The 12379-nt window shown below is 43.3% G+C and overlaps 1 protein-coding gene across 2 annotated transcripts in view; it reads left to right on the top strand.

Moving 5' to 3' along the window:
• The first annotated feature begins 2803 nt into the window (after window positions 1–2803).
• Window positions 2804–12379, top strand: part of DBF4B (DBF4 zinc finger B) — a 28132-nt gene continuing 18556 nt past the window's right edge. The window contains exons 1-3 of one of the 2 annotated variants that reach the window (XM_043466677.1): window positions 2804–3267; window positions 3650–3712; window positions 11593–11747. In XM_043466677.1, coding sequence (XP_043322612.1) covers window positions 3679–3712; window positions 11593–11747 — 189 coding nt within the window. In that variant the 5' untranslated portion in view covers window positions 2804–3267; window positions 3650–3678. Of the gene's footprint in view, window positions 3268–3649; window positions 3713–11592; window positions 11748–11938; window positions 12048–12379 lie in introns of those variants that run through there. The other variant, XM_043466687.1, reaches the window with a different exon arrangement.

Genomic DNA, 12379 nt, shown 5'->3' with positions numbered 1-12379 from the left:
TACTCACTGCAACTTGAGAAAGTGTGTGCAACAGTGAAGACCCAGCACAGTCGAACATAAATAAATAAATATTTTAAAAAATACTCTATTGGTATATAGCCTCACTGGATGTGAGTATGACTAGCGGGGGGCTTCCCTGGTGGTTCAGTGGTCAAGAATCCACCTGCCAATGCAGGAGACTTGCAGGAGACTTGAGTTGGATCCCTGGGTCAGGAAGATCCCCTGGAGAAGGAAATGGCAACCCACTCAAGTATTCTTGCCTAGGAGATCCCATGGACAGAGGAGCCTGGTGGGCTACATTCCATGGGGTGGCAAAAGAATCAGACAAAATTTAGTGACTAAACAATGACTATCAGTAGTCAAGGATAGTCATTGCAGGCCATCTTTGAGACCAACTACCACCATGTGGGTATCTTTAAATTTGTACTAATAAATATATTTTATGTATTTCTGTATATACTTATAAAATCATATTTGATGTTTACCATATTAGAAAGTAAAACAAGTTTAAAATGCACTTATTCATTTAAAAATAAGCCCACTGTGTGTTAAGATAAATAATGCATTTTCTTAAGCACTTTAAAAAAAATTTTTTTTGACAGGTACACACTACGATATTTTTGAATTTATTTTTGGCTGTGCTGGATCTTTGTCGTTGCATGTTAGTCTTCTCTAGTTGCGGAGAGCGGCGGCTACTCTCTAGTTTCAGTGCACGGGCTGCTCACTGAGGCGGCTCCTCTTGTGGAGCACAGGCTTTAGGCACACGGTTTCAGCAGTTGCGGTGCTCAGGCACAGTAGTTGTGGTGCAAGGACTTAGTTGCTCTGAGGCACATGGGCTCTTCCCGGATCAGGGATCAAACCCACGTCCTCTGCCTTGGCAGGTGAATTCTTATCCAGTGCACCACCAGGGAAGTCCCAGTGATGCATTTTTGATGGAATTAAAAGAGTGGCATTATTTTACATTTCTGCAAATGTTTTAAATATCTGCTATAATGAAAAAGTGCTAGATTCTCATTTTTGCTTTTGCATACTCTATTGAACATTCATGACACAATGAGAGCAAAAATGTATAATGATGTTAGCATCATTGTAAAAAGAGTTTCGACCTCATGGAACCTTCTGAAAGGGCTGAACCACACTTTGAGAAACTTGAGCTAGATTCTGGTTGTTGTTGTTTAGTCACTAAGTTGTGTCTGACTCTTTGCGACCCCGTGAGCTGTAACCCACCAGGCTCTTCCATGGGATTTCTCAGGCAAGAAATAGCTGGAGTAGATTGCCATCTCCTGCAGGGGATCTTCCCGACCCAGGGATCAAACCCTGCATGTCTACTGCAATGTCTACTGCATTGGCAGGCAGATGCTTTACCACTGAATCACCTGGGAAGCCCCAGGTAATAAATGATGCCCAAATATCAGTAGCTTACAACAACAAAGGTTTATTTCTTGCTCATGCTACGTGGAGAAGGAAATGGCAACCCACTCCAGTACTCTTGCCTGGAGAATTCCATGGACAGAGGAGTCTGACAGGCTACAGTTCATGGGGTCGCAAAGAGTCGGACACGACTGAGCAACTATCACTCATGCTACATGTCAGTTATGGCTTGCCCACGGTTCTGTTGCAAGTCTTCTTCACCAAGGAACCCATGTTGACAGGGTACTCTCTGACTGGACATTGCTAGATAAGGGAAAAGAGAACTTGATAAACCAGCCTGGCTTTTAAACTTATTCTTAGAAGTGATGTGTCACTTGTTTTCTTTTTTTTTCATCAGCCAAAGCAAGTAACATGCCCAAGCTTGGGTTCCCCAGGAACTCAAATCTTCTGCAGGGAGAGGCCCCACTGGAAGGGAGACAAGGTGTTTGTGGTACATACACTTCTACCATGGGTTTAATGAACAATGCTGGTTGCTCATGGAAAATGGATTATATTGGGAAGAGGTAGGAAGCTATTTAAGCATAGAAATATGTTAGGAATTAACTGCAGTACTTTGGGCAAGAAATTAGTGGCTGGGTCTGATTTAAGAGGTACTTTGGAATTGGTAGAATTTGTTTTGGGAGCAGGGTGGGGGTAAAGGAAAGTTCTGAAAGCTAACTTAAAAGTTTTTTTTTAATTTTTTTTTTTTTTACAACATAGGTTTGAACTGAGTGGATAACGAGTTGGGATAAGGATAGGTGAGGAGGTTTTTTTGGGGGCGGGGGCAGTGGAACAAATGTTGAACTTGTTAAGCCTGAAGTGCATGGTCTTCACCTAAATGGAAATATCCAGTAGATACTTGGCCCTATGTCTGGAGATCTGGGGAGAAGTCAGAACTCAGGCTTTAACACAGAGCTGAATTGTAAAGTTATGGAGTTGGAAGAGATCTCCTTGGGAGACAGTGTTAATAGGGAAGAGAAGAGGGCTAAAAGCTAAAGCCTTGGTGCACACCAACATTTATAAGTGGAAGTGGCATCGGATCCAGCAAACGAGATGGAGAAGGAGCCCATTGAGGTAAGGTGAAAATGGGTAGAAATGGAAGCAAAAGGAAGAAAGTGTTTAAAGAAGGAGGAAGTAGTCTGTTTCAATGTTCTAGAAGTCAGCTAGGGGAAAATGGAAGTCACAGTTGGCTGGGTAAGTACGGTTTTGATGGAGAGGTGAGAATCAAGCTCTAATCAGGAGAACTGGAGAAAACATGCAAGTGAGGAATGGAGCCACCACTTTTGATTTTTTTTTTTGTTTTTTGGGTGGGTGGATAAGTGGAAAATAAGGGGAGAGAAAAGATGTGAAGATGAAATTCTATGTATGTGAAATCTTTATGTAAACTGTAAACGCTCTATCTATAAGCGTTAGGTTTATTTTGTTATTATTGAACCCCTAGGAATTTCAAACTAGCACAATGTGAAGAATCACTAAGACGCTACTGCTAGTCCCCAGCTCGCTGGCTATTAAACCCCAAAAGATCTCAAGCCTATGAAAAGTGGACAGATGAAGAGACAGAAAGAGCAGAGTGAAAATTGAAGGGGAAGAGAGAGGTTGGCCTAGCTAATATTGTCCTCCGAGGGCCTCCGTATGGCAGTCTCACAGCTCTTACGTAATTTTAGGGGCGGGGCAAACAGGAAATTTAAACCGAACCCGCGGTCGAGGGCGCCTAGAGAATATGCTGTAGTTGCAGAGAAGCAGTCGGTGCACGGGAGCCTGAAAGAGCCCATGGAGCCCGCGATTGGGATACGGTGGCCTTGAAGGAGTACGCAGGCCGGGAAAGAGCAGAGAATTGGAGGAGGGATCCGGGAAAGGGTACGGATGCCGAAAAGCGGAAGAGGGGATAAGAAGGAAGGTGGAACGGGTCAAAGGAGTTGGAGAGGGGTTCGGGTTTGGAAAGTGGGCACAGGAATTGGGAAGCAGATAGGTTACGGGAGCTGGGGAGGGTAGAGGGACCGGGGAGGGGTCGTAGGAATTGAGGAGACATAGGTCTAAAGGCGCGGAGGATCTGGGGGAACAAGAACCTGGAAGGAGGCGCGAGAGTTGAGAGGGGGTGTGGGTTGGGATGGAGTTGAGTCTTGGGGTTCCCGGGAGCCTCGATGGAAATTGTGTGCAGGATTTGGGAGGTTGGAGGAGGGGATGATGGAAGGTCGAAGATTAGTGGAGGTGGTTCACCTGATGTTTTGTCTTTTTTCAGGCAACGATCGCCTTCAACTGGAGAGTTCAATGGATGAGAGTAAGCTATGGGCTCCGGACCCAGGTAGGTAACAGGGCCAAAATGAGGGTTTCGAGGTCACAGTTGGTACTCCTGCCACAGAGTCTTTTGGGAAGAAAAGGCCGAGAAATGTTAGCTCTCTTGGGGTTTTCTAGTTTGTGTGTGTGTGTGTCTGTGTGTGTGTGTCTGTGTGTGTGTGTGTTGGGAGGGGGTTGTTTGTGTTGAGGGATGTCATGATAAAGGTCAAACAAGAGTTTTCCCTCTGATATTATGAACAGATGGGGAGTCAGGATGGAGTAACTTATTAAACCTATATTCATGGTTAGTTTTACCATAAAATTCTTAAATTTATTGATAAACTTAAAGAGCCCCACCCAATTAGATAAGTATTTTAGCACTAGTCACTTCTCTCAATGCTCCCTTCTGCCCTCTTAGTATCGTCTAGTTTGAGTTCTGGATTTTTACAGATATGCCATTTCATTGTTGCCTTTTAAATGGTGATATATTTCACTAAATTATTTACTCTCCCTTCCCATGTGGTGTTGCTTTCTTCTGGCTCTAGTTCTCTTTTTGCTGATGAACTTCCTCCAAGCATATTTTCAAAAGGGGGCTTTATGTGATAAACTTTTTGAGGCTTGTATGCCTGAGAACATCTTTATTTCACTCTTGTATTAAAGTTCTTGAGTCAGTTTTTTTCTGTTCAACACATTGAAAAGTGGCAGTGGTCTCTTCTTGCTAAAAAGTAGATGTTGTTGAGAATTGATGTCAATCTGATTCTTGTTCCTTAGTGTATGACCTGCTTTTCCCTGTAGAAGATTTTAGATTATTCTCTTTGTATTTGTTCTTAACATTCACAATAACATAACTGTGTTAATTTCAGAGGGTTTTAGTTTTGATAAAAATGAAAATACAAGAATTGAAAACATGCAGGTCAAGAAGCAACAGTTAGAACCAGACATGGAACAACTGACTGGTTCCAAATTGGGAAAGGAATATGACAAGGCTGTATATACAGAGAACAGCGTGCAAAATGCCAGACTGGATGAATCACAAGCTGGAATCAAGATTGCCAGGAGAAATATCAACCTCAGATATGCAGATGACAACCCTCTAATGGCAGAAAATGAAGAAGACTAAAGAATCTCTTGATGATGGTGAAAGAGGAGAGTGAAAAAGATGGCTTAAAACTCAGCATTCAAAATACTAAGATCATGGCATCTGGTCCCTTACTTCATGCCAAATAGAAGGAGAAAAAGTGGAAACAATGACAAATTTTATTTTCTTGGGCTCCAAAATCACTATGGACGGTGACTACAGCCATGAAATTAAAAGATACTTGCTCCTTGGAAGAAAAGCTATGACAAACCTAGAGAGCATATTAAAAAGCAGAGGCATTACTTTGCCAACAAAGGTCTGCATAGTCAAAGCTATGGTTTTTCCAGTAGTCATGTAAAGATTTGAGCGTTGAACTGTAAAAAATGCTGAGCACCAAAGAATTGATGCCTTCAAACTGTGGTGCTAGAGAAGACTCTTGATAATCTCTTGGACTGCAAGGAGATCAAACCAGGCAATCCTAAAGGAAATTAACCCTGAATATTCATTGGAAGGACTGATAAGTGAAGCTGAAGCTCCAATATTTTGGCTACTTGATGCAAAGAGCTGACTCATTGGAAAAGACCCTGATGCTAGGAAAGATTGAAGGCAAAAGGAGAAGGGGGTGGCAGAGATGAGACAGTTAGATAGCATCACTGACTCAATGGACATAAATTGAGTAAACTCCATGAGATAGTGGAGGACAGAGGAGCCTCGCATGCTGCAGTTTATGGGGCTGCAGAGTCAGACACAACTTAGCAACTGAACATCGACCATTCATCTGCAAGTGATTGTGCACATTGCTCTGTTTTTTAAAAATTCTTATTTATATATTTTTGACTGCACTGGGTCTTCTTTTCTACTCAGGCTCTTTCTAGTTGCGTCCAGGAGGGTCACTCTAGTTGCCGTGCACAAGCTTCTCATTGCAGTGGCCTCTCCTGTTGCAGAGCACGGTCTCTAGGGCATGCGGCCTCTAGAGCACAGGCTCCATAATTGTGTCTCGGGCTCAGCTGCTCCAAGGCATATGGGATCTTCCTGGATCAGGGGTCGAACCCATGTCTCCCGCATTGGCAGGTGGATTCTTTACCACTGAGTCACCAGGGAAACCCTAGCAGGGATTACTTTTTAATGTTAATCTCTGTTGGGTGATGGGGATAGTGGGTTCTTAATCCACATGACTAGTATGAATTTGAACTCCAGTCTCTTGGGAGGCTTGTACTTTGGATTTTCAGTGAAGATTTTCCTTTCATGTGGAGCCCAGGCTAAGGTAGGCAGTATTCCTTTTTTGTCTTTTCTAGTGGATGGATTCTTTTCTGGCTTCCCTTTTCTCCTAGATTCATGCAGGAGTTCCCAATCCTCACTCCCCACTTGAGGCTTGCATAAGACCTCATCTCTAGGGCTCTTGTGGCTCTTCAGTCCCAAGCTGTTTGCTTTTAAGTCCACAGACTCCCTCAGGGCAGTCAGCATTCACTTTCACCACTGTGGTTTTCAACTTTCTCATCATTTGGGGCACTTTTGTTGTCTTCTTACTAATTTTGTGGACTTAGCAGTTAGATAGGATTGGTATTTCTATTTCAGCTGGTATTTTTAGATACTTGTGTTAGGAGGGCTTTTAGGTAACCTGCTCTCCAGTATTACCTGAAATGAAGCCAAACTCCTCTCTTTGTCTGCAGCGTCCTGAAATTTCATGAATAGCGTGCCATGGGACTTCTTTCATTCATGGAGCTAGCACCTGGTGGAAACTTTCAACCTGGAGGCTCATGTTCTTTAGTTTCTTTGTGTGGATTACCACATTTTATCCATTCATTAGTTGATGGACAGAAGAGTTTTCTGTTTCCTGGCTATTATGAATAATACTGTTGTAAATATTTGTTTCCGGGTTATCATTTTTTTCTTTGAATGTATACCTAGAAGTATAATTGCTGGGTCCTATGGCAAGTCTCTGTTTAACTTTTTGAGGAACTGGCAGACTTTCCCCATTGGCTACACCATTTACATTCCCACCAACAAAGTATGAGGGTTCCAGTTCTGTGGGTCCTCACCAACACTTGTTATTATCTGTCTTTTTTTGTTAAAGCCATCCTAGTGGGTTTGGCATAAGATCCCATAGTTCAGAGTTTAGAGCACTGGTCTTATAAACCAGGTGTCGGGAGTTCATATCTCGCTGGGGCCTGCTAAGCAGTTCTCTTATTGGGCTTGCCTCGTGGCTCAGATGGTAAAGAATCTGCCTGCAATGCAAGAGACCTGGGTGGGATCCCTAGGTTGGGAAGATCCCCTGGAGGAAGGCATGGCAACCCACTCCAATATTCCTGTCTGGAGAATCCCCATGGACAGAGGAACCTGGCAGGCTAAAGTCCATGGAGTCGCAAAGAGATGGACACGACTGAGGGACTCAGCATATGGACAGTGGGTTTCAAGTGGTATCTCTTTGTGGTTTCAATTTACATTTTCCTAACAAGGCTAATGACCTTGTGTATCTTTTCATGTGCTTATTGGTCATTTGTATACCTTTGGAGAAATGTCTATCTGTTGCTTATTTTTAAACTGAATTTTTTTTTATTATTTGAGGTGTTTTTTTAACTATTGTGTTTTTTTATATCCCTTATCTTCAATTAATTATTTTATTTACCTGCTGCTCTTCTTTTATGTTTCTGGTATGCTCCTTGCCTTCTTGAGATATTTATTATGCTTTAAAACTCTTCCTTCTGTCTGGTCCATTACTTATGACAGAAGGACAACCTATGCCAGAGAAAGCTTCTTTTATAGTACTTGCTTTCTTCGGTTGCCTCATACTTTCTTAGAAGCTAATGTTCCCTCGAGACTGCTAGCCACTCTAATTGATAATGTGCTCCTGGAAGGAAGATGTAAAAGCTTAGGTTCTATGTTATGCTCCTCCTTTGAGTTCAGGGGTTGGGGTTTGGTTAGAGGAGGAAAACCACCCTAAGGTGGGGAGCCCCTGGTTCCAATGTGGGCTCAGTCACCACCACCCCCCCCAATACATGTGTTTGCATGTCTTGCAAATACTTATTTGCAAGAGCTGCTGTTTTCCTTGAGTTGTAATTTCCTAATTCACCAAATGAATAGTGAGAAGGGAGGAAAGTTCATTTGTGCCAACCAGCTCACTGACCTCCTTGACTTCACAACTCCCCTTGACCCTGACCTTTTGTTAACTGCTTCTCACACACACACACACACACACACTCACTCACACTCACACTCCACCACTGCCCTGATATTACCCTACTGTCTCTGGTTGGTGCTGGACTGCTTACCTGCACTGGCTACAGGCAGGCAGGGACCCGCTGAGCACAACTAGAAGCTATTCTCCAGTCTCACCCTCCTGCGAGTCCCGGCACTCTTCCGCTCTAGGTGTGCTGTTCACCCAGCTCAGCGCCGCCCGCACCCGCACGCCAGTGTCTGACTCTGCCGTTCATCTCATCTAATTCCTTCTTTCTTCAGAGATTTCCCTAGGATTAGGTCCTGTGGAGAAAGTTGTAGGCCTGTGTGAATGTCAAAAGGGCTTACTCTGAGAAAGCCCTCTATACAAATATTGAATCATTATGTTGTATCCCCTGGAACTAATATAATGTTGTATGTCAGTTAGACTGCTCAATCAAAGGAAAAAGAGGACCTTCCCTGGCGGTTCAGTGGTTTAGACTTCACCTCCCAATGCAGGGGTTACCAGTTCAGTCCCTGGTTGGGGAGCTACGACCCTTCATGGCTCACCTTCTGGAGAAGATGGCCTTGGGGAGGGACCCAAAATGGCTACAGTTAGAATAATGCCCTGGCCTGACATCCAGCTGGTATTCCTGGTATGGCTGGATCAGATGTTTCTGGCCAGTCTCCATCCTGAGTGCTTATTAAGTATTTGAATAGCTCCTAAATACCATTACCTGACACCATTTATGATATTTTACTTATCCCATATCGACTGCCCATGAGAGTGGGTGTTTATTATTACCACTATTTCAGAAATGAGGAAATAGAGACTGAGACATCCTAAGTGAGATTACTGTGACTTCAGGGTTGCACAGCTAGTAAGAAATGGAGGCAGGACTCAGAACAAAGGCCCTTTCTGTTAAATGCCAAGCTGACTTTCCAGTTTTCGGTCTCTATATACCTAGGACTTTTAGGAAAGGGGAGGTTTACAGGACCAGAGGGTGAATGCTTGAAGGTCAGGTGCTAGCTGAGGATGGGAAAGCAGGATCTAGTTTAAGCATTATGGGAATGGTAATCACATGTAAGTCAAACATCTCTTCCCAGGGACTCCTTGGTGGTGCCGTGGCTAATACTCCAAGCTTCCAATGCAGGGGGCCTGGGTTCAGTCAGTGGTCGGGGAACTAGATCCCACATGCCACAGCTAAAGATCCCACCTGATGAAACTAAGACCCAGTGCAACCAAATTTAAAAAAAAAAATCTCTTTCCCAAGTAGTTTTCTGTCTAATGGAGACCCAAAGGAGTGAGTAAACAAGAATGTGAAGCTGAAAATACTACAAGGACAGATAATAAGTAATTTGTAACTCAGAAAAAGAAAAATAGTATCTCATCAGGGCAAGCAGGGTTTAACTAAAGAGGTCCAATTAAAAGCCTGACTGGATGGTAGATAGAAGAGTTGCAGGAATTTATAGAATCAAAGAGTTTTAGAAAATTTTTTAAAATATCAGGTCCCGGGGCTTCCCTGGTGGCTCAGTGGTAAAGAATCCACCTGCCAATGCAGGAGACACAAGTGTGATCCCTGATCTGGGAAGATCTCACAGGCCTCAGAGCAGCTAAGTCCGTGCTGCACAAATATTGAGCCTGTGCTCTGGAGCCCAGGAACTGCAACTGTTGAGCGCATGTACCACAACTATTGAAGTCCACATGCCCTAGAGCCCGTGTTCCACAACAAGAGAAGCCACCGCAGTCAGTGTCTGTCCTCTTAGTTTTGTCAGGCTCGTATTCTTATTTACTCTCTCCTTTGAGTCGACCTCTGACTTCATTAGACCAGGAACCATTTTGGGAAGAGATTTTTTTTTCATTCAGTTCAGTCGCTCAGTCATGTCCGACTCTTTTCGACCCCATGGACTGCTACACACCAGGCTTCCCTGTCCATCACCCACTCCTGGAGCTTGCTCAAACTCATGTCCGTCAAGTCAATGATGCCATCCAACCATCTCATCCTCTGTTGTCCCCCTCTCCTCCCGCCTTCAATCTTTCCCAGCATCAGGGTCTTTTCCAATGAGTCAGTTCTTCACATCAGGTGGCCAAAGTATTGGAGCTTCAGCTTTAGCATCAGTCCTTCCAATGAATATTCAGGACTGATTTCTTTCAGGATTGACTGGTTTGATCTCCTTGCAATCCAAGAGACTCTCAAGAGTGTTCTCCAACACCACAGTTTAAGGTTCAAAAGGATCAATTCTTTGGCGCTTAACTTTCTTTATGGTCCAAATCTCGCGTCCATATATAACTACTGGAAAAACCATAGCTTTGACTAGATGGACTTTTGCTGGCAAGGTAATGTCTCTGCTTTTTAATATGCTGTCCAGGTTAGTCATAGCGTTTCTTCCAAGGAGCAAGCATTTAATTTCATGGCTGCAGTTACCATCTGCAGTGATTTTGGAGCCCAAGAAAATAAAGTCTGACTGTTGCCTTTGTTTCCCCATCTATTTGCCGAGAAGTGATGGGACCAGATTCTATGATCTTAGTTTTCTGAATGTTGAGTTTTAAGCCAGCTTTTCATTCTCCTCTTTCACTTTCTTTTTTTTTTTTTCTTTCACTTTCATCAAGAGTTTCTTTAGTTCTTCTTTGTTTTCTGCCATAAGGGTGGTGTCATCTGCATACCTGAGGTTATTGATATTTCTCCCTGCCCTCTTGATTCCAGCTTATGCTTCATCCAGCCCAGCATTTCTCATGATGTACTCTGTGTATAAGTTAAATAAGCAGGGTGACAATATACAGCCTTGATATACTCCTTTCCCAATTTGGAACCAGTCGGTTGTTCCATGTCTGGTTTTAACTGTTGCTTCTTGACCTGCATACAGATTTCTCAGGAGGCAGATCAGGTGGTCTGGTATTCCCATCTCTTTAAGGATTTTCCACAGTTTGTTGTGATGCAGGAGACCCTGGTTCGTTTCTTGGGTTGGAAAGATCCACTGGAGAATGGAAAGGCTACCCACTCCAGTATCTGGCCTGGACAGTTCCATGGACTGTATAGTCCATGGGATTGCAAAGAGTCGGGCACGACTGAGTGACTTTCACTTTCACTTTTTTCATTAATTAATTAATTTGGCTGCCACTGGATCCCTATGGCATGTAGGATCTTAGTTCCCCAACCAGGGATTGAACTGGTGGCCCTTGCATTGGCAGGCAGACTCTTAATTACTGGACCACCAGGGAAGTCCTGATAGTTCATTGGTTTTTATTGCCAAATAGTATTCCATCATATGAATATACTGCATTTTGCTTACTGTTTTATTCACGTTTGAATTGTTTCCACTTTGGGGCTACAGTGAATAATGCTGCTATGAACTTTATCTGGATGTATGTTTTCATTTCTCCTGGGAGTATGCCTAAGAATCCAGTTGCTTATGTTAACTCTATACTTAACCTTTTGAGAAACAGCTGCACTGTTGTCTAAAGTGGCTGCACCATTTTACCTTCCCAACATCCATGTATGAGGATTGGGTTTCTCTGCACCTGGGCCTCCCAAGGGCAGGAACCTCGTGTCCACCTTGGTGCCCAGGGCCTGGCCAGGCACCACACAGGGGCTGTCAGCAGTGAAGGCTCCTTGACCCCCAGGGCTCTCTCTTACCTCAAGCTTTTCACTGTCTTCCCCTTTACTGCTGTTTTCTAGGAGCTCAGCTCGGAGTTTCCAGTTGTCTGGGAAAATGCCAGGAGAGCTCACCAGATGCCAGGAGGCAGCCCTTTTCTGGAAAGTCCTTCTACTTGGATCTGCCTGCCGGCAAGAACCTCCAGTTTTTGACAGGGGCCATTCAGCAGCTGGGTGGGGTAGGTAACCTGCTTCTCCCACGTGCCTTCGTGGATTATAGGGCCGGAGCTGGAGAGGGGTTCTGCCTGTGACTTCCAGGTATTTTCAGGGGTATCACTGCATTTTCCAAAGCAGCTTAGATGTAAACCATTTTTTAAAAGTAAAGTTAATTTTTTTTCCTAATTAAAAAAGTAATTTCTGTTCATTCTAGAATTCTGGAGAACTGGAACAGCAGAGTGGCACTGCTAAGGAGTGGACTTGTGGGGATAGGAGAAATGTGTGGCCATGAAATCATTTATCTTTTTGCCATATTACAGAAGGTAGACAGACATACTCCTTCAACCTATAGCTTTAAAGATTTTTTTAAATTGTAATAAAATTTATATGAGATAAAATATGCCTTTGTAACTGTTTATAGGTTCATTCTTCTTAATTTAAAAAATGTTTTATTTTATTTTTTTAAAATTTTTTCTGCCATGGGTCTTTATTGTGGCACACAGGCTCAGTAATTGCAGCATGTGAATTTAGTTCCCCAACAAGAGATGGAACCCATGTCCCCTGCATTGTAAGGCAGATTCTTAATCACTGGACTACCAGAGAAGTCCCTGTAAATTAATTATTTTTAAATTCATGGACATTAATTACATTCACC

Source organism: Cervus canadensis, chromosome 1 (assembly GCF_019320065.1).
Source record: "Cervus canadensis isolate Bull #8, Minnesota chromosome 1, ASM1932006v1, whole genome shotgun sequence".
Classification (NCBI taxonomy): domain Eukaryota; kingdom Metazoa; phylum Chordata; class Mammalia; order Artiodactyla; family Cervidae; genus Cervus; species Cervus canadensis.
Note: the sequence above shows the minus strand (reverse complement) of the source record. Positions and strands in the feature narration are given on the sequence as shown.